The sequence below is a fragment of the Lactuca virosa genome, chromosome 7, assembly GCF_052849685.1.
Source record: "Lactuca virosa cultivar CGN04683 chromosome 7, Lactuca_virosa_CGN04683_v6, whole genome shotgun sequence".
NCBI lineage: Eukaryota > Viridiplantae > Streptophyta > Magnoliopsida > Asterales > Asteraceae > Lactuca > Lactuca virosa.
Window position 1 is genome coordinate 117,113,048 of NC_136432.1, and position 24,092 is coordinate 117,137,139.

At 34.3% G+C, this 24,092-nt stretch overlaps 1 protein-coding gene across 1 annotated transcript; it reads left to right on the forward strand.

Moving 5' to 3' along the window:
• The first annotated feature begins 9,486 nt into the window (after window positions 1-9,486).
• On the forward strand, window positions 9,487-11,073 carry LOC145125046 (uncharacterized). Its single transcript, XM_079060537.1, has 3 exons — window positions 9,487-9,956; window positions 10,513-10,647; window positions 10,735-11,073. Exons 1-2 carry the CDS (start codon window positions 9,557-9,559, stop codon window positions 10,608-10,610), a joined length of 498 nt encoding a protein of 165 aa, XP_078916663.1. The 5' UTR covers window positions 9,487-9,556; the 3' UTR covers window positions 10,611-10,647; window positions 10,735-11,073.
• The last annotated feature ends 13,019 nt before the right edge of the window (window positions 11,074-24,092 follow it).

Genomic DNA, 24,092 nt, shown 5'->3' on the forward strand with positions numbered 1-24,092 from the left:
CAAGAGTAGTAGAGTAGAGTTAGATCTCTCCAATGGATCGTATCTTAAAAGCCCTTACAACAGATGAATCAAATCCCTTGTTGAAAGGTCTACATGTTGCATAATCAAATTATACATAATAATTTAGAATCCATTTAATTCACCATAAAAACATTAAAAAAGGGATCAAATCATTTTTATGTATAATTAACAAACCTGAAGCTGAGGTAGCTTCATCTTGTCCAAGTCCAAACAAAAACACAATTAGGAATCAAGGGTGGGTTCAATTGCTTGGATGGAATGGAATCAGTTATCACATTCCATCATCACATACCCTGGAGACATAAGAAGTATGTTTCGGGCTTCAAATCAATGTCTATCAGAGTGAAAAACGTCATCAGTTGTTATGAAATCAACAAAGAAAAAATTAAACATTTTAACCTAAAATTGTGGAACATCAGTGAAACTCTAGATGTGAAAATGAATGAATTACTTGGAAATAGTTATCCAGATCTATGCAGACGTAACAATGCAGGTAGTGAAACTATAATGTAGATGTACTATGTAGCAGAAGAATGAAAGAAATTGAGATCCAATTTTAGGAAATCAACAAACAAATGATATATAAACATTAAAGTTGAGTAGTATTGAAAGTGATTGTCGAAAACATACCTGGAGTCTTGAATCAACGATGGTGGGGGTGGGGGTGGCTAGAATCGGCGATGTTGGGGGTGGGAGTGGCGGGTTGAAATTAGGGTAAAATGTTTTAGTAGGAGAATTTGGGAGGGAGGCATCGGTGAACGAAAATATAAAGAGGGGATTCAAAAGTAGCGAAAATATAGGAGGGAACTTATAATTGGCGATGGATCTATCTTAAATTACCGAGTAGAATTTAGAGTTTATGGAGCATGGTAATTTTCGTAGCCAATCCCTAGCAAATCGATCGCTGATTAGCTAGGGATATTTTTCGTCGCTAATTTCGTCGCTGATACCTCATTTTCTAGTAGTGATGGCTCACGACTTCCATCAGAAACACCAACCCAAAATCTTCATTTTTGTCTCCGACTTTGCAAAATAAAAGTACTTCGGAATGTCATTCAGGAATATGTACAAACGATGACAGCTCCACCGCAACACTATCCAACATCTACGTGATGTTTGATCTTGTTGGAAGATAATGTTCATAGTCACAACAAGTTGTTAATATTACTTTTAATAGTAGGGTCCTTTTGAGTTACACAAAAGAAATATTTAAGCAATATTTGAAGAAAAAAAATATAGGTGTAACATTCTGATCTTTGAGGTACTAAATTCCAAGTATTTTTGCATTTTGGAAGTGGGTCACGACATGAGGTATGCACCGTCACGTCGTGAGATGACCTTGATTCGTGGATGCGTATTTTTTGGGTGTCCCGATGTGACCATGTATTGCTCACGACGTGGCAACCACCTGATGGCCATAAAACCCTAATTTTTGGGTATTTAAAGGAATGAGGAGGCTAGGGTTGTTCATCCTCATCCTCCCTCACTCTCTAACCTCAAGAAACCCTAATCATAACCCTCTTGGTGATTCTTAGACATTTTGGTACATTTGTTAGCTTGAAGAAGAAGAGAAGAAGGAGAAGAAGGTATTCTAATGGTGGATTTTGCAAGGAAGCATCATCATCATCATCATCATCATCTCATATTCATGTTGGATCTTTGTAAGTGTTAAAGGCTAAAAATGTATTACCCTATGTTGCTATATCTAGGATTTTGTCCTATTTTTCTCATGTTTGAGGAAGCTTGAGTGGAAGGGATCCATAAAGTTAGCTACTTTATAGAATCTAAGGGTCCCTTGAGCACTATAAGGTCTAGATCTAGAAGTTGGTGAAGTATTAGAGTCATGCATGAGAGTTTTGGTGCCATCTTTCTACTTTTGACCTATAATGGATTGAGCACATGCATGGAGCATGCATGTCCATAAAGTAAACAATTTTGTTGGACCTTTGGAGTCCCATTAAGCTTCTGGAAAAATTTGGGTTTGGAGACTTAATGTTTTAAGGACTCGAATCATTAAGGAGATGGTTCATACTGAAGTCACGACGTGACACTGGAGGTATCACGATGTGACCAAGAAAGGATCTTGCATTCGAGGTGTTCTGTATTCCCACGATGTGACCAAGAATGGCTCACGTCGTAACTTATGCTGACTGGGTTGCCCGTGACTGAGTGGCTGAGTTGGAACGAGTTAAGTGGAATAGAAATGAGTGAGCTCTCACGACGTGACCAAGGGTTGGTCACAACGTGAGACTCAATGTTGAGGTTATTGACCGTTGACTTTGACTTTGTGTGTTAACTCATTGACCTGGTTTGACTTTGGTCAAATTAGCTAGTTTTGGAGATTAGACTAAGGTGAGACATATTGGATTTAATAGGTGTGTCACATTGCCATTCGTGTGGTAATAACTGTGTGGTTAGCTGATTTCGTGAGACAGTTGAGTCATCTCACTATACTCGTGGGTCGAAGGCACCAATATCGGCCTACTGGAATGTGTTATGTAGAATGCTAGTTGTCTTTGTGACTCTTACATATATGTTTGGGTTGAAACAAACCCAGGGCTAGGCCCACTATTGTATGATTGGGTTGAAATATACCCCAGGGTTGGGCCCGCTGGTATGTATTGGGTTGAAATATACCCCAAGGCTGGGCCTATTGGTATGTATTGGGTTGAAACATACCCCAAGGCTGATACCACTGATTTGTATGGCATGTGGTATTTTGGGGAAAACTTAATAAGATTTGTGCTTACGGTTTTGTGGTTAACATTTCAGGTACTTCTTGATCGAAAGGGAAGGGTCCGGCGTGATCGCACACTATCCCCCTTATGATTTTTGCATCGATGATCTTCGACTCTGATATTTATGATCTAATAGTTTTGATACATTTTGTATTACCATGGTTTTGAGACACTTGATGTATGGTTTGAATGATTTTAAAAATGAAAAACTTTATCATTGTTTTTTGGTCGTTACAATAGGGATCTAGTTTGTTAATTAATCAAGTGTATAACTAATTAATAGAAACTTGTAGACTTAAGGGGTTTAAGTGTAAAGATTTGAAAATCAAATCTTATTGATAGTTACTAACCTTATGGATAATTATTTAGCGACTAAGTTATTATCTAATAGATATTCCTAAACCTCCCCTATAAATAGTGGGGTGTGTGGCCGGATTTATCATCTCATTCCAAGTAAAGGAACCATAAAAAAGTTACTAATCCCTTTATCTCTCTTCTCTCCCTCTACACAATGTCGACGACGCAGGGTTCCTGCTTGTGTGTGCGGCGCGTCTGTCATATTCAACCTTCGTGTTCATGGTCTCCACGAGTAAGGAGAGGTGCCAAAATTTTTTGGATATATTCTTTAGTACGACTACAAAAGAGGAATCTTAGTTTGGACTCTTAACAATCCTCTCTCCATCAAGCCGAAGAAGGTTTTAAAGGCTTCAAGGGAATGTTTGCTTTATTCCTTCTGTGTATTTTTTTGCTGCTTAAGATTGGTTGAACATGAATCTACTTTGGTTTATGGGATTATTGTTTTGTATTGCCTCCACTACCTCTTTGTGACCTTTTATATGTTTGTTTGTATCCTTATAACTCAATGGTGGTATCAGAGCCACTTATTCATGTGTTTTGTACATGATTTCTAATTAGTTTGTGTTAATCATATTTGCATGATAGAGGACTGATTAGATCAGGCATCTGTAAATATTTTAAAAGTTTAAAAACCTTTTACAAACCAAAAAAAAACAAATTAGGGTTTGATATAAATCGTTTCTACCCTATGAGGGGGCGCGTCACCTCTGTGCACGGTGCGGCTGCGATCGGGATATGCTTCGTCACTATGGTTTTACAAATTTGGTTATCACTTTTTTTTATTGTTTTAATTGTTTAGTTATCAATTATTAATTAAAATTCAATAATTAAGACCTTATATTTTTAATGATTTCTTGCCTGTGAGATCAATGAAACAATAGTATGTCTACTTGCTTTCAACTTTATGATAATTTGTTGAAAGCATTTATCATACCTCTTCATCTACTCCCTTTTCTCCTTCAAATTCATGATAGTGTTTGCTAATCCAAAATTCCTTCCAATTATTGAGTTTATATGAGTTTTATATGGCGATTCCATTCCTACATCCAACTCTTATCTACAACTAACAGATATTTCGAAGATTGGGGTTGTTTGATAGGTTTTCAAGCCCTAGAATTATCAATTTGAAATACATGGTCATCATGATGTTATGAACTTAAATTAATTCTATATCATGTATTCCAATTCAAACTTATTATCTATTTTAGGGATGTCAAAAAGTCTCATGGGACCTCGATCCCGTATGAGGGATATTTATTAAAAAAAATAGGGACGGGGTGGGGTCAACGTTTATCCCCGTTTTAATTTTGGAAGCTAGGGTTTTATTTAGTCTTTAGTTATATATTCGGTAACATTTCTATGTAAATTTTATCCAAGAGTATGTTAATAATCAAATTCCATTCTCTGGTTATCTCTTGTATATACAGCTAATTCTTAAGAAATAAATTTTAGTTTCAAAGTATTTGATTGTATTCTTCGTTCTATTGTTTAATTGAACCATATATGAGACCAATCCTCCCTTTAAACACATTGGGGATGGACCTATACATCAAAATGAAGAATGGAGTAAAAGGACAAGACACTTTTAGTAAACGATAAAGCAGAAAATTTAGCAAGTTTATGGCCACTGTAATTAGAAATATTCACAACTATTCAAATGACCCAAAACACCTATAGAGACTAGAAACTGTAAACGTGATGCTGACACATGTCTCAAAGGAGAATGCCAAAGATAATAAAACATGATACGAATGACTAAAATAGAAAACAGACAACACTACTGGCAACGAAATCAGACACTTTGAGTTGATTCATGACATAGATTTCTCCTATCTTATGGTCTATCCCAATCACCCACTGGGAGCGTGGATCAAGTACACAACAAAAAGAATCATAAAAGAAAAGACAATAACCATATTTACATAACTGGCTGATTAAAGCAAGTATGAGAATATAATAGACATTAGTAAGTGATATATAAGCGATGCCAACATAACCAACATCCTATACAAGCATATATATATATATATATATATATATATATATATATATATATATATATATATATATATATATATAACATTGGTAGACATGACCGGAAATGGGTAATCTATGAGAAAGAGAAAAAAAAGGATGAAAAGCAAAGTGACATTTAATGAGATGCACTAGAATCCAAAATCAATAAGGATGAATGAATACCTGAAGTATCTAATGAGGACAACCCTAAATGAGGCATGGATGTAGAATGTGGTGGACGAGGGTTACATGGCTGGAATAATGGTTGAAATGATCTATATGGTTTGTTATGTTGTTGCTTTTCCTTGTTGAGTAACAATAGGAATTAAGACTTCTAATGGTTCTTCTGATTGTAGTAAGCACATTCATCAAAAGCAACTTTGGGGGCCGATCTACCCTAATGATCCATATTAACAATAATCAAAACAAATGAAAACCACCAACGAATACAAACAAATATCGATAATAATCAAAAGAACCAAACTTCGAACAATAACCAAAACAAACAAACAACAATCTCCATATTTTTTTTCCTGGTGAACAATACCTAGTTTATGAACATAACCGAGTTGATGAACAGTACGGACGATGAAACGGGTTTCAATGAACAATGCTAATTTTTTCCTTTTGAACTTTCAACGACTAATAAAAGTTGATCTATAAAAATACTTTGAATAAGATAGAGCTCTGATACCATGTAAACTGATAACAAATATAAAGAAAAACTACTAGATTTTATTATTGAAAGAAAACTATAAATGCAAATAACGATAAATAAGACTATAATAAGAACGCTATTTGGAGACCGGTGTTAATCTAGCTAGATAAATAAACAAAAGGTCCAATATAAAATAAGTTCAAAATACTTTATATAGACAAGATAACATGGTTATTTCTAAATTCTAATGTTGGCTCTATTGTTAGTTAACATGATTATTTAAAATAAATAATTAGAAACATTGTTGATTTGTGTTGCCATTTTTTATAGTTTTTTTTTATAGGAAATAGAAAGTATTGTTGTTAGTTAAAATTATTGATTTAAATAAATAATTAGAAACATTGTCAATTTCTCAATTGCCAATTTTTTATAGGTTTTTATAGGAAATAGAAAGTATTGTTGTTGGTTAACATGATTATTTTAAAATAAATAATTAAAAACATTGTTGATTTGTCGATTGCCATTTTTTATAGGTTTTTATAGGAAATAGAAAGTATCAATAATTACACAATTATAAAAATATTTCAAGATCTAAGACTTCGTCGGGTTTAACTGTAAGAACTTTAAAATAGTTATTGAAGTTATGTTTAAGTCATACGATCCGACGCACCACTAGTATTTTTTTACTTTATCATTTTTTTCGTTGAAACCGAAAACAACATGGTTTTAGATTTTAGATTCACCACTAGACATAAGGACCTAAATGCATGCCATAAACTTTTTTCTCATATCATCTTAAAGATTTGTGGATTAAACATAAGAACTACTCCAAATACCTAAATCACTTTGAATTTAAGTTTTCGTGCCAACTAAAAGACTATTAGATAGAACTTTTTGACATATTGGGGCGATATAACAATTTTCTTTTTGATTGGGGTATCGTTCCAACTGTCATATACTTGATATTGGTTAGAAACCAATATACCGTTGCAATATCGCCATATTTCACTCTTCTATTCAACACATATTTATCCAATATCTATTAATTTTTTAACATATAACATTAGTCATCTAGAAGTATTTGGTGTTTCCTTAAGCACGTGACACATCACCGAAAACTATGGGCCGCCCGCGTCCCTTCTACTCTTCTACGCAAGTGCACACAACAATATGATGTTATGATGATGATGATTTCTTTTTCCCCAAGAATCACTAAATAACAGTTTATCCCCTCCAACTAAGCCTCTATATCTTCAACCCCAAACCCAAAATCACATAAATTACTAACAACATAAACTATCTTAACCCCTTAATTTCCCCTTTTATGTATACTAATTGTTTTCAAATGATACCAAGCTAAAAGAACCTAAAACAAGTTCTCTAATATCCTGGACCACACTTCATGTTAGTATATATATATATATATATATATATATATATATATATATATATATATATATATATATATATATATATATATATATATATATATATATATATATATATATATATGGGAAAAGTGAATATCCCTTTAAGAATATATAAGCTTAGGTATACAAACTCACCATACTATACTACGTAGTGTTGTATCATATATAAATTATAATTGTCCAATGTTCTTATAATTTAACTTTTAACTTGATTTACTTCCAAGATTTTTATAAATTTCACATTTATCTTCCTCTTACATAATTTTTATTTTCAACTATAATATATATATATATATATATATATATATATATATATATATATATATATATATCCTAGTAGGTGTTCGGCAAAAAAGATGTGATGTAAGAGGAATATAATAGTGAAATTTCGAAAATCTTGAAAGTAAATCAAGTTAGGGGATGAAGTTTAAGAATATATTATAACGAATATATCAAACAAAACGGCGTATTATTGTGGATTTGAGTACCTAAGCTATCCTTAATGGTATATTCACTTTTCCATATATATATATATATATATATATATATATATATATATATATATATATATATATATATATATATATATATATATATATATATATGGAAAAACATATTTTTAGACTACCGATATAAATGTGTGTTGAAGTAAACAAACATATTTATTAGCCTTATAAATCTTGATTTGTATTTTTAACGATTGAATTTTATTAAAAATGACAAAATAAAGAATCTAGTGAAAAATAGAACTACTACATCAAAATATTTAAAATTAGGGTTCGAATCCATAAGTTCCGATTAAACAAAATTTATGTTTCTTATTAGCCTTAGAAAAACACCTATGTCATCAAAATATTGTTATGTTTCGGTGTAGTCCGATCAAAAATACTTTTGTTCCGAAAGTTCCATAAGCACCACCAAGTGGTAGAGATAATCGCATCCAACATAGATCTCTAAGCTAACAACAATCGAACTAAGGACATAAGGCCTTCAAAATCACCAACCATGAAGAAAAAAAACAAGATCCATATCACGTCACTGCCCCAAATTCAACATAATTGCTTTCGCAACTCATACTCTAGAGTCAGATATGCATTGTTGTAATACCATACAAAACAATTTGTATGGCTTGTTTGATAGTTGCTGATCGAGTAAGATCTGATTGAGTTAGAGCTTGATTGGATCAGAAGCTCTGACTGCATCTGTCTCTGACTGAAATCATATTGTTTGATTACACATCTGACTAACTATGATGAATGCTGACAACGACAAATTCAACCTATTCTTAAAAAAAACTTGTAGAAAGGTATTCTATAAAGAGTATCATATTTGTAAATTTATATGATACATCATATGAACACCCATATCTATTTTGCATTCGAAATGTAATAATTGTATGAAAGTTTCACAGGCAAACAGACTTCATGTCTTAATATGCATAATAAGTAAGTGGGTGTGTAACACCCGTTTCAGGTATGAGTCAATTCAATTAAACTTCTGAATTTAATTTTTGGGTTGCAACGACGTGGTTGGGCTTCACCACGACGTGTCATTATTTTCTTGACCCTGAATTTAAATGACTCGCCACGACGTGGCAATGGATGCCACGACGTCACAGTCGATATTGGAGAAACCCTAATCCATGTGCTTTGGGCCCTATATAAAGGACATTATGGCTAGGGTTTCGTGATCTGTCAGCCTCCATCACCCTCTCAAGACCAAAAACCGTAACCATAGCCTCCCTTGTGTGATATTGAGCTTTTTTTTAGTGTTTGGTTGCATTTTGAAGGAATGAGAAGAAGGTGTTAGCCCAAAGATCAAGCAACAACTCCTCCCCATCCTTGGAATTACTCTCTGGACCATTTTTAAGTCCTCAAGCTTCCATTTTTATGATTCTTTGGTTGTAGATCTAGCTTTATTAGCTTATTTTGGTCCATAAGTGATGTTTGGTTGGTTTGATGTGATAAATGTTGCAACTTTATGATTCTTCTGACTTCCATGAGAATACATCTTGTAGATCTAGAATTTGGTTGAGATTTTTATCCTTACATTAGTTTTGGTCACATTTTTGCTTGTTTTGACCTAAAATGGAATCTAGACATGCATTGGTAATGTATGTATATAAAACACTCAACTTTATGCTAAACCCTTCTATAGTTGGTTGGACTAAGGACTTTGAGTAAATCCTAAAGGTTGGAACAAACAATATATAGCTTTTAAGGGGGTAAATCGTAAATTGAATCTATATACGGTTTATAAACACACACTGTCACTTTATCCATCACAAAATCCCTCTTTCACATCCAATACAGATCGAAATTCATCAAATCAAATCCATGGCTCGTCTTTTCTCACAAACCCTAATTAGAACAACATCATCAGCATCGAATTCCTTGCAAACAATCAAATTAAGCATATCGCAGCAGCATCGATTTGCGAGCCAATCTGGAAAATCTCAATTGATCGAGGTCGACCTTGAATCTGATAGCGATGTGGAGGTTTTAGGGTTGAGAAAGCTCGAGGATGCTATCCATAGTATCATCGTGAGACAATCGGCGCCTGATTGGCTTCCTTTCGTTCCTGGTTCATCTTACTGGGTCCCTCCTCGTCGTCACCGGCCTGATTCTCACGGCATCATTAGTGTGCTCAGAAAATTTAGCAAAACGTTGACGGATGAAGAATCAATGTCTATTTCTTCCTCTCGTGGTTGGCCATCCTCCGCTTATTTCATTGAAGGTATCAAGATCATGCTTTTACTTGATTTTATTGAATCAATTGAGATTATGCTAATTAGGCTTCTTGATTTGTTAGCAAAATTTGAGTCGTAAAACAGTTAACCATTTTTTTTTCTATAATGGAATTTGAGTCGGTTGTCCAACCGTTTTTGATTAAAACCGACTTTGATCAAACATTCTAAGGCAATGGAAACCGAAAGTTCTCATAAAACTAAGGAACATTACCAGAATTGGATCATATGATACAGATAGGTTAAATAAAACACAATCCGACTATAATATATAGTATAATTTCTTGGATTCATGTATCAATGTGGATACCCTCTGTATGTTTATTTAATTACTGTTATTGATTAAACCCTTAAGAAGGGACATAAAAAAACTTTGTTTGCTAGTATTAAATGGATATGACATTACAAAAGTTTAGGGAAGCTTGATTGTTGTCTAGATTACTGTATGAAATGAGGAAGAACAAATAAAAGGAATTGGATTCTACCCGTTTGGCGACCAAACATGCCATGGAATTGAATGGAATTATGCCATTTATGTACTTTTAGGCACATCCGTTATGCAACCATTGACTATGGAGATGGAAGCAGAAGTGGTTCATAGCAACGAGGAAAATATTCCTGATGCTGAGAATGAGGAAGGATGATGAATTCATCCCCACCATAAGCCCTGAGATCTTTCAAGTAAGTTTCTTCCATCAACTTTGCAACATAACACATGATACATAGTTATTAATTTTTTCATTGACCTTTTGTTGGACTACTCCACAGACTCGCTTCCTATTGTAGATATTTTTAGAAAAAGACTAAAATACCCTTGAAGAAGTGGAAGCAAACATGGTTGTACAGTTCAAGGCCTATGGATATCAGCGATTCGAGCTTTCTGTATGTTGTTATAACATTCTCGTATTCTCACCTTCTAAATAAAAATAATATCGTATTAGCATCATATGAAATGTTCTGTTTTTAAGTACATTGTCATTATGAGTTCATGTAGTTCACCCAAAAGTGATAGGGTCTGTTTGGTTTTGGTTGGACGGAATGGAATTGAATGGACCAAGTAATGGAATGGACGAGGTATTGGAATGAATCATTATCATTCATTTGTCATGTTTGGTTACTATGTTGAATGGAATGTGTCATTGATTCATGTCGTTTGGTATGTATGAATAAATGAATGAATAGAATGAAATTAACTCACAGTTACAAAAATACCCATGTAACACCGATACATATAAGGGAAATGGTCATTGTTCACAAGAAACTTTCTGCTATTTTTTTGATTTGGTCACTAATGATTTTTTTTGGTAATAAGTCCCTAAATTACCATTTTACCTGTTAAATAGGGGATTTATCCGGTTTGATTCTGGTTTCATCGGTTATACATGCTATACATGGCCTTTTCCATTTTTAAAATGAAAAATGAAAAGTTGTTTTTTTTTTTCTCTTAAATATTGAGTGCCTAAATTGAAACTAGTCAATCAAACCACCGTCTCCATCAATATCGCTCTTCTACAAACTCAGAAATCCACCACAACTCGGATTTTTTCTTGCGTCCTCCATTTCTATCTCTTTTTTGCTTTCCCTAACTTCACTATCTCATCTCACATGTTCTTTTCTTCGATTCCTCTGTGAACCATAGCCTGTGACATGTGAAGATAGGAGACACAATCAAGGCGGTGACAGGCAAGCGGAGACGATGGAATGTCGTCTCCCCGACGGTCTAATTTGCAGAAATTGATTTTGAATGCAGAAATTGATTTTGAATGTTTTACTATAGGTTTGTCAAACCTGGTTTGCTTATCTTGTTTAATTTCTTGTGGAGCTCTAGATGAATCGATTACCAAGTCAACAAAAAAGATGATGAGTAGGGTTTTCTCATTATCGATGTTATCGATATATTTTTGGTTTTTGAGGATTTTACGATTGCACCTATCTCATCCATATCATATTACTCTGTTCTCTTTTTGATATTCATTTATTTGGTGTTTAGATTTTAATGGTGGGGATTTTTTATTTTTTCTCGGTTGGGGGAGGTGGAAGGTAGAAGATGGTGGTGGTGGTGGTGGTTCTGGTGGGAGGTGGCGGTAGAAACAACTAGAAGAGTGAATCCGTTTAAACAATAATCGGTGGTGTTTGGTATTGGGACAATGTTGTCGGAGAGAGCAACCGACGGAAAAGAAAATGAGCGTCGCCGGAGATAGAGCAGCCTGTGGAAGAGAAAAAGTGTGTTGTCGGGAGATAGAACAGCCGACGGAAGAGAAAAGGAGCGTCGCCGGAGATAGAGCAGCCTGTGGAGAGAAAAGGTATGTCGTCGGAGATAGAACAGCCGACGAAAGAGAAAAGGAGCGTCGCCGAAGATAGAGCAGCCGTCGGAAGAAAAAATGATACTACCTAATGCAAAATGTGATGTTGAGGCTCTATTAGATCAAATATAAACTGCGACGTCAACCTGTTAATGGCGAAATCGCCGATGGTGAAGTAGTCGACGTCGGGAATCGGGGAGTCCGACGATCTGTAAGCATCCAAAAATGTCGATCGGAGTGGATTGAAAGTATTTCGATGAAAGGCAAGAGGTGACAGTGGTTCGACGAAGCATATGAAAGGAAAAACAATTGGCTTGTAATGTTCCGGTTTCTATATTCTACCCTTGCATCGATCTCTCTCGATACTTCGTGCATCATCCCTCTTTGATCTGTGTTTTCCTCTAATTTCGATCCACACACACCCCGTCGTGTGTGTTCTTGTTGCTTCCCAGTCCAAAAACTCAAGCGAGTTCTTTAATAGGTTTCTTTTTAATTTAGAAAAATAAAGTAAGACATAAAAACATAAATCAATTAAGAAAAATGAAAAAGAAAAAGAAAAGCCATGTAGATTAAGTTTGATTTGTTTATTTTGAAAATTTTGGGAAAAGATCAAGGATAACAGGTGAAACTGGAATTAATCTAGAATATTTTTTATTTAATAGGTAAAATGGTATTTTAGGGACCTATTGTGTAAATAGATAAATGAATAAAGCAAATGACAAATATTTAATGTGGACATTTTTCCATACATATAATATACAAATTTTACAACGTTATTTAGTAAAATTTTATTTTTTCTATCATAATAAATTTCATAAATAACTACAATTAAGCGCATTAACAGAAATAGTTTATATAAAAATGAATATTTCTACAGTAAAACATTTTAATATTTTGTTTCATAAAAAACATATGAGTGCCAAGCACAATCGTCTAGTATGTTTTACCCACAAACAATCAGACCAATGACTTTTTTCATATTTGCATGAAGCTTTTAACGAATCTCCTGTTCATCTCTTGATTCAATTCTAAATAGACAACTTATGAAATAACTTTTAACGAAGCTCCTATTCATCTCTTGATTCCGATTCTAAAAAAAACGTTTGGGAGGAATCTCATTCCTCCTGCAATGAAATGTATATTTTAACTTATAAAGGGCCACCGACATGAAATCAATGAAAGTTATATTTTAACATATACAGTTGAAGGGAAAAATGAATAAATAAGAGAACAATCTGATATAACACCTGCTAATTGGTTTTTTTCCTAACAAAGTAAGAGGAAACCAAATTAGAAAATAGTGTCCCACATGATTCAAAAGATGTGCTATAAGTGATGTTTTGGGTTGAAGTATGGGTGGGCTATCACTTTTCTTATTCTAGAAACATCATAATTTACTTTGCATAAATTTTACATAATGATAATTACATCATGTGAAACTGTAGAACATAATATGAAAAACACTATTTATCTGCTAGGAAAATGGAAATAGGTTTATATAATTATCAATTTGTTGAGGTTAATGAAAATTTGAGAAGAAATCATGATACTATATATGTGTTGAATCAATTGATCCGTCTATTTAGTATTTATGCAATACTAATGACGCGATTAAATGGATTTTTTCTTTATAACTTAAATCACTATGAAAAGTTAACTTTATAAAGGTTAATATCTTTAAAGCTTATTTTTATATTTTGTTGATCAAATACACAACAATTAGTTAATCGATAGGTAGCGGACATTAATTACATCTCTATACAACTCTTAGATCTTTATGGTACTTTGGATAATAGCTAATGGCTAAAAATTAATGTTTAGTCTCGTTATTGTCCCGAGTTTAAGTCTATTCTGAATGTCGTCCAATTTGAAATATTTGAAATTTTGTTTATTTCCAATTTATGCAAAAAGTTCACCTTGGAGCGACAATATGGACCATATACAAATGTTGCATCTAAAAGTTAAAATTTAAATTTATTGTGTTTATTTTATATAATCATTATTTTACAAACTTTAAATGTTACGAATAAATTACATGCATACAAAATATTCATCAACATGTTAAAATAATTTTAAATTCTATAATCAATTTTAGATTTACAACTTTTCTAAATTAAGCCGTTTTATTAAAACTTAGTTATATGTTTTAATTTGTTTCACAAAACAAACAGTAATATTATAAGCATACAAACCATCAGCACATAGTTAATAAATAAAACACAAATATGTTGCCGAAGCTTGATTTTAGAAATTATTACATGAACCATTATCAAATAATTTTGGTCAATCTAAGGACGAAGGCTGTTGGACCTAGGTATCTAGCAGATGGACTGCTCCTTCTTCAGGTTGGGTTGATGGCACATTTGGACTAAGGGTATTGGGCCAAGTCAACTAATGCTTTGGGTTGCCAGCCCAAGTCGTTGTCTGATCCATCTTCGTTACAGTTTTAGTCTTGTCTTTTTTTTTTCTTATCTACAATTTTACTCTAAAAATATAAGAAAATAAAACCTAACTATACAAATATTAGGCTTAAAATCAGTCAACCAACACACATCAAATTTGGAAGGAAAAAAAAAAACATTCAACCATTCAACGACAATCCAAATTGGTCAATAATGTAAAAATTACATCAATCCATTAAAATGTTAAAATCCAACTTTTAACCTTAAATTATCTTGCTCATTACACAAGAACATGAAGAACAATGAACAAAGAACATGAAGAACAATGGACAAAGAATGATCAAGATAAGTTAATATATGTGAATGTTATGTTTAAAAATGGCAATATATTACTGTTGGGGTTTAATCAATTTATAAACAATTTAAAGAACCAATTATGCAGCAGAAAATATTGTTTTAAATCTTAACAACCCCAAAATCGAATCAATTAGACAAACAAAAATCAACAAAATGAATAATTATATGATGTTTAAGGGCATATCTTTTTATGTAGGGATCTTTTAGCGTAGGAGATAATAATCACGATTGATCATCACTACCCGTATCACGAGTATGTTCAAAACGTTTATAGACACTAACCGATCAAATTTGTAATTCATCATTGGTTTGCTTGAAACTATCAACTATTAGAAAAGGGAGAAGGGAGATGTACGTCGTTTCTAGGGTGGGAATGAGAGAGAATTATAGTTTCACTATATGACTTATTTCCATAAGGGACAATCTTGATATCTTTTTATATTTAAACTAATATGTGGACTATTTATAACCTTTGTAACTCCACCAGATTTAGTAACCTAGCTCATATATTTAATTATCATTAATTAATTATTTTGGATATAGCTAACCTCTATTTATTTATTTATTAAATAAAATATTTTATTTAATCCGTTTTGATTTTAACAGATAATAAATAAATTATTTATTTATTTATTCTACTTTGGACCTTTGGTAAATTGCTTTCATAAGAGTATCTCCAATGCAATTTGAAAAAAAAAAATAACACTTTTTGAATAAGTCATTTATAAGATTATAAGATTATTACCTAATAGCAAAAACAATTATAAACAAAAAAAAAATCCTATAAATTATTCTCAAAAGATAAAAAAAAAGTTTTATACAAATTTATATGAGTATGGATAAAAGTTTTTTTTATTGTTAACATATACAATAAATCTATATAAAGATTTATGTATTAGAAATGCTCTAAGACCTTCCACATCATATTTTTCAATTTAAATTATTTTTCAATTTAAATCGTAATGTCATTTGTCAATTTTTTGCAATAGTCTTTTAATACGTGAAAGCCTTGCATACTTAGTAAAGATTGCTTAGTGAAGCTCAAGATGCTTATAAGCTTCATCTTATCACTGATGAAGAGTTGAAGAAAACCATGTTCCAGATGGGTGATGATAAAGCCCCGGGTCCTGATGGCTTTACGACCAAGTTCTTCAAATGTACTTGGGATGTTATTGGCTCTGATGTCTATTTTGCGGTTCGAGGGTTCTTCCTATCTGGGAAACTTCTTAGGACCCTCAACAACATCATCCCTGCCCGCATTCCCAAAACTAACTCGTCGTCCAAAGTTACTGATTTACCCTTATTACATGTTGCAACATTGTCTACAAATGTATCGGTAAGATCATTATGGATCGTATAAAATACCATCTTCCCACTGGATCAATGAAAACCAATCCACCTTCATCCATGATTGTCTTATCACAAACAATTTCCTTCTTGTTCAAGAGCTCATGCATGATTACCACAAGCACCAAGGCCCTTCTAAATGTATTTTCAAAGTTGATATCCAAAAGGCATATGATATTGTAGATTGGACATTCCTCTATACCACCTTGATCGATTTTGGCTTCCCCCTTCATATGATTGACTGGATTATGACATGTGTTTCCACTGTTTCTTACTCTGTGAGCATCAATGGTAATATTCATGGATTTTTCCAAGGTCAACGTAGCCTTAGACAAGGATATCTCATCTCCTTATATCTCTTCACCCTGGTTATAGAGGTCCTAAACCTCATGCTCAAAAGGAGGATAGCTGAGTCTGGAGCCTTCATCTACCACAGACAGTGTGAGGAGCAACAAATCACCCATTGTGCTTTGCGGATGATCTCATTCTTTTCTGTGATGATGACAGTATATCGGTTCGTATCATTCATGATTCTATTACCGAGTTTGATGAACCCTCTGGGCTCTGACCTAATGAGGCTAAAAGTGAAGCTTTTTATTGTAGAATGGGTGAGAGAACCAAAGATGCTATTGACCAGATCATACGATTCCCTGAAGGATCTCTTGTCACACCCCCAAACCGGAACGGCGGAAACGTTCGGGGGCGGAGGACGTCATGTATAGAATCACAACAATTGTAAAATAGTAATCAAAGCAACAACAACCATTGTATTAATAGTATAATGTTTACATTGTATTCTAATCATATATAACTGACTCCAAAAGTAAATAACACGAAAAGACTTGAAGCTACTATGCTTCATCTTCTAGAAACCGGTGTGTGTACCTATCTACTAGTGTCCTGAGAATACAAGTAATTTTGAAAGTGTCAACATTAAAGTTTGTGAGTTCATAAGCGTTTTGTTTTAGAAAACAGGTTCTTTGTTCTTTGAAAAACGTAATTTGTTTCTCCAGAAAACCCTATATTTTATGATTTGAAGAATGATAAGTAAAATGATTCGTACCAGTTCCTTCGACGAGTACTTAGTGTATACAAGTCATATACCATCGAGATCGAACAAACAATCGATTGTGTGGTTCTGCCCCAAGCCCACAACCAAACAAGGAACATAAAATGAGGCGGAGGCCACACATCCCACTGGTTTTCGGATCCTCATGTATATAACCCTAACGTATTCACCAGGTACTTACAGAGTTAACTGTATTAGTCCTTTAAAATCTATTGAAAGTGTTCCTCAAGAAAATCCTATATTTTCTTAATAAGAGTACGACAATACCAGTTCCTTCTATGACCACTTAATTTATAGTAGCTATATATAAACCAATATCGAACGGACCGTTAATTGTGTGGATCTACCCTAAGCCCACAACCAAATAAGGAACAGGAAATGAGGTGGAAACCACACATCCAACTGTCTATCGGATATTCTTCATATATAACCTTGATGCATAAACTAAGGAAATTATAGAACTAACAATGAATGTTCGTTAGTTGAATGATAAACCGATTGCTTGTAAAATATTGATGTTTGTCCTGGAAAATCCTACATTTTCCATAAGAGTGAGTTGTTGTCTTAACTGTTCCAAACTGAAAAGTACAACTATTTTCCATACTTAAGTTGTTGAAGTGTAGCTTTATTATCAAATAAAACTAGTCGAAAACGTGTTGTCCTGTATACTGGAAGTGTTGTTAATACCCTCCTGTGATCGCTTAGTACATACAGGTTATAGAAATCTAGATCGAACAGACAGTCGATTGGGTGATTCTGCCCTAAGCCCACAAGCAAACAATGAAAAGGAAATGAGGCGGAAGTCACACATCCCACTGCATGTCGGATGTTAATTTCACATCACCCTGATGTATATACTAAGTAATCACATAGTTACTAACCCTGATGACTGTTTGTTAAGTATATTATCACGTGAACGAGTCGTTGTTTTCCATGTGAGTTCTTATAACCATGCTGATGGGCGATAAACACTACGACGTACTTCGGACGTCGTAAACGTTAATGACGTTTGTCACTCAGGACGACTGTAGCTAATAGTCAGGGTGCGGGATTGTCAGTCCCATATAGATCTATACACAAACTCACGCTCTCCCTCCAGGAGACTCTGGTTCCTAAGGAGTAGACTTCCCCGAAGACGTGTCTCACAATTTTGGTTCTCTCAACGAATTCACGAATAATACAATGAAAATCCCTTTTTGTTAATGACATGTAACTTTGTAAAAATAGTTCGTTCGTTCCATAAACTATTCTTAAACTAGTTTATGAGTTTGTTTCCGTGTTAAAATCTATGCTTGTAATTAGTTGAGTCTTAACATGTTTTGTAATTTGTTCGTAAGTCTAGTAGTCACAATGTTTTTCGTGTTTAGTAAGTTTCATGTTCAAATGCATGCAAACAGTAAGAAAATATAATAAACAAAATTATATTTTTAAACACAAGATTACTTGTGTTTTACTTGTATTCTCCCCCTGAAAACATTGAAAAAGCTTGGAAAATATGGGGGTATGAACTCACCTCTAGTGCGTGTGCTTGATCGGACTCGAAGTGATTGCAAGTTCTCCTCGGCTTAGAATACGTAACAGTGGTCGTATCCTAAAAATAATTATATCCGACGTCGTATTTAAATTAATAAGATATTAATTTAAATAATAGGGTTAAATAATAATTTAATTATATAAAAGGAGGACTTACAATTTAATTGGAAATTAATTGGGAAATGTTGAAAATGTGTGTTCGGTGAGCAAAAGTGGGAATTCGGTCAAGGCTTGGTGAATTCGGTGGGATGTTGAAGATTTGAAGATATGAGTGTGTGTTGTTGGTGTTCTTGGTGAGAATAAGAAGATTTGAAGATCTTCTGGGGAAAAACACATGAGTTTTGAGGGCAAAATTGGCAAGAATTCGGTGTGGGAATAAATGAAATGAGGATGAAATCGGTTGAACAAATATATATAGCAAATGAGAACCGGTCAAAGGGTATGGGCCATAGAGGAATTCGGTCCTAATGGGCCTAGATTTTGGGGAAGTCGGTCATGGCAAGACCGAATTCACCCTTTGGTGAATATGATGGCCGAACACACAAGTGAGAAAAGATTCTAGAAATCGAATTTAGCATTTAATTAGCTTCCAAAACCGAATTCACTTATTTATGGTGTATATTTATGTTACAAGCCCTTCACTTTTGATCTATGTTACCTTATACTACCCTAAATTAACTTAGTTTTCAAACCAAGCTTAGTTATTAGCTTATAAACAAGCCCTTAAGGCTATAGAGGACACATTGCAACAAGGAGTGCAATGTAGGTTCACTTGTGCTAGGTTAGGGTTTAGGATTTGCTAGGTTTAAAAATTTCGAGTTGTGACATCATCCCCCCGTTAGAGGGAATTTCGTCCTGAAATTCGAATTATGAGTGGTTACTAGGAATTAGGAAAGAGGTAGGTAATTCTGTTTCATGTGATCTTTTCGTCCCCGAGTGAATTCTGATCCTCCCTTGGCGTCCAAGTGGATCTTCCTCGGTAGGGGGTGTACGAGTTCGGTTTAGTTGTCTCTGATCATCCGAATGGTAGGTTCTCGCTCGTAGTCCTGAGCAGCTTTGTCCTTAAGTTCATAGTAGGACTCATACATGGTTCATCCATCATTGCCTCGTGTATACAAGTCATATATAATTAAGATTGATGAGACGGTCGGATGGGTGACTCTTCCCCAAGTCCACAACCAGACAAGGAACAGGAGATAGGGCGGAATAATACATTCTAAGTCCGTAGAATCTTAATTATATACTGTAGTGACTAAAGAACATGGTTTGGCATGCAGAATTAAAGATTGCACAATGAACATGGTGATTTGGGTGTTCAAGAGATGTATTGATTATGTATTGTGTTACAAAAAAGGACATAGATCTAGTTTACATAAATAACACACACTTACACACTCAACTTTTACACCTCTCAAGCACACCTCTACAAGTGGACTAAACTCACCTTATATAGAGGTGTTTACATGTCTCTCTCTCACTCTCTATCTCATGAGTCAAAAGGCTAATGCACCACATGCAAGTGGGTTTTACAAAAGTCAAACATTACAAAGTCTTTCATGGAAAACTTTGTACCCCAACATTCTCCCCCTCAAAGTTAGGAATGAATGACCCACTTCAAATCTTCCAAAATCGAGCAACTACGCGATCCGAGCCTCAAGGGTGACACATGTCGAAACGAACTTCAATCTTCAATTCTTCAATGATTCTTCAATTTGGGCTCTAGGATGTGAAACCATACAAACCGAGCATCAACGAATGATCATGAGCTTCTCAAACTCCAAATTGATCACCAAAAGTTGAGCATAAAAACACACCCCAAAAATCTTCAATAAAACCAAACCCATTTCAAAATTAAATCACTTCCGAATCTCCAATCGCTTCATTGCGTATACTTCAAAAATTCAAGGTCACTTCAGTCGTCAAATCCGCGTAATATGAAAAATTCAAGTTCGAATTTCCATATAAATTTCTCCCCCTTTTTATAATCGAAATTTGATTATAAAACCTTCAAGGAAAGAGAACGTACTCTATTCGGATTTTTTCGTGTCAAAACTCCCCCTTAACATGTAGCATAAACTTTGTGCTTCAATCTGAAAAACCGAAAAAATCTTCAATTTTTAGCTTTGTTCACGGACCGCCTTTGACAAAATTTCTCAAAAATGGGTAGAAATTGTCAATTTCAAAATTTTGCAGTGACCCGGTGCGCCCAAAACAGCCAAAAATGCAAAACTCTCCCCCTTTTCCAAAGCTGGGTAGAAAGCGTCAATTTGCACAAACTGCAGGGGCTTAAAATGCATATTCATCAATTTTCAGCAAAATCAGTCCTTTTTCGAATTTATGTATGAACCGCCAAATGTTCGAAACCTCAGGGACTATTTTCGAAAGTTAAGCCTTTTGTTCTCCAAACATACGAAGAAGACCCCAAAATATCAAAGTTGCCAAACATTCGAAATTTCAGGGGCTGATTTTGAAACTTCTGCACTTTCATTCCATATGTACGAAGAATTGTCAAAATCATACGAAGAGTTAAAAAAAAAAACTGTCAAACTTTCGTAGGTTAAGGGGTCATTTTCGTAACATTCATGTTTTCTTCCCCAGCTCGTACAAATGTAGCAGATAAAGACACACGAATATTTCTTCCTTCCCCATTTTCGTTTCCCAGGCAAACATACCCTTCGTACGAAATCCTCTGCATTTTCTCTCTCCTCTTCGGATGAAACTTCATCTTCCACAATCAAACGAAAAATTCATAGCAACATTCGAAATTTCATACAAACGTACGGAATTTCATCCCTTCATACGATATCATCTTCACCTAAAGTTTTTCTCTCTCCTTCGTTAAATTCAATCACAGTACCAAACTAACGAAAAATTTTGCATACTGATTAACGAAATCGAAGGCATACGAACGCTTAATCATGAACAGTAACCTCTTAATCATTCAGTTCTTCCCAAACCAAAAACTTTCGTTCGTTCAATCATCAAGTCTTCGTTCGAAATCAAATCCTTTGATTCTTTGTTTTTATACATCATCAATCATCCAGTTCGTTAACATCAACCAAAACTTGATTCTTCGTTCGTTATCAGTTGACCACATACCCTTCGTTCATCCACTCTTCCATTCGATTTTTCCCAGTTCAATCCAAAACAAACTAAACTATCAACTTCGTTTTTCAAGGTCGTTTTCCAGTTCACCAAACCCAAAATCGAATAACAGATCCTTCGATCAAAATCGATATCAATCAATTAAGATCGGCCTGTCCCAGACTTCGAAACATCGATTCCCAATCAAAATCGACTCCCAGTAAAATACTCGACATCAAACTCCAGTGACTCCAAACGTATCACATCGATGCTCGACCCAATATTCCATTCTCAACTACTAACCTTCGAACCACAATCCATTGGCTAAAAATAATATTCGATTTCCATATCATCTCACAGAAGGCGAACATTAAAATCGTCGTCATCAAGAACACAATATCGACCAAAATTCGAAATTAGACTCTAATTAGACTAGATTTCGACATCCATATCTTGTTCTCAACTCAAAACCAATGATTTCAGTCTTCAATTCTTTGATTCATCACTCAAAAATCGAAGTTGACTTTTTGCGATGTTTGACTTTTCTAAATTCACTGTCAACAAACACGAAAATCGCTATTCTTGCATAGAATTTCAGATCAAAACTTGATTATCCAAATGTTCTTTATCTCCTTCAAGTATTCTCGGTCAGTTTCATAGAAATCAAAGAGATCAATTTCATGATTTTTAACTGACTTTATCATGATCAATTTGTGTGATTAAACACAATATATAAAATTGATTCACAAGTTAGACTCAGCAATCAAAGTCAATCGAATTCAAGATATAAAGAAACAAAAACAAAGATTTAAGCACAGTTTGAAGAAATCGTGAACCAAGAGTTAATCATCCAAAAACGTACAACTGGGTAAAGGAGAAAACGATGATAAATGATGTACAGTAAGTGAATTGGATATTGGGCTCAAACAGTATCCGAACATTGATTTGATAAAATTGATTTCGATTTAGTTTGGGCTTCGAATTCAAGAAGAACAGTAAATGAATTGGATATTGTGCTCAAACATTTGATTACGAGAATTGTAACATACTCATTATTTGGACTTAATCTGATGAATAGTAACAGATACAAATTTTGATTTGGCTTGATCTTAAAAAAAAATTATTGGATCATCAATGGGGTTTTTCAAGAAAAATTTGATCCAACGAGTCAAACGATCACAAATCAAGAACGCAACGCACGGTTTCAATGAAATTAAGAGAGATCATAGAGAGAGACTCACCAAAAATGCTCTAATTGTGACAAATGTTGCCAAACCGAGAATCGTTCTTCAAAAATCACGTTGATCTTGAAGACCCGCTTTGATACCAATTGTAGTGACTAAAGAACATGGTTTGGCATGCAGAATTAAAGATTGCACAATGAACATGGTGATTTGGGTGTTCAAGAGATGTATTGATTATATATTGTGTTAGAAAAAAGGACATAGATCTAGTCTACATAAATAACACACACTTACACACTCAACTTTTACACCTCTCAAGCACACCTTTACAAGTGGACTAAACCCACCTTATATAGAGGTGTTTACATGTCTCTCTCTCACTCTCTATCTCATGAGTCAAAAGGCTAATGCACCACATGCAAGTGGGTTTTACAAAAGTCAAACATTACAAAGTCATTAATGGAAAACTTTGTACCCCAACATATACCACCCTCGCATATACACTTGACAGTGATATGTTAACCGTATTTGTCCCTAGCCTCTGAGCTTGAACTTGACTTGCTGCATATGTGGTATTACCGAAAGGTCTGCTGGAAATACTTTGGAAAGGTTTTAGGAGATATAGTACTCCTCGCATGAGTACTTCGGACGTTTGAAGTGAGAAACGATTCTGAGGTCTGTGTCGGGTTTGTCGTTAAGAGTGATGAGAGTTTCCTTAGTCGGTAGGTTAAGGTGAAGGGTCTCTTCGGTAACACATGTGATTGGTATGGTGAGGACCAAGCCAATCTAGGGCGGATGACGGCGTCGGAACACGTGTTAAGTTGATTCGGAAAGAGTGTTTGCTAGG

Bases quoted from the DNA above. Each gene is read 5' to 3' on its own strand.
- LOC145125046 (XM_079060537.1), top strand. From the start codon at position 9,557: ATGGCTCGTCTTTTCTCACAAACCCTAATTAGAACAACATCATCAGCA. The intron at 9,957-10,512 runs GTATCAAGATCA...ATGTACTTTTAG, and splicing joins CTCCGCTTATTTCATTGAAG to GCACATCCGTTATGCAACCA.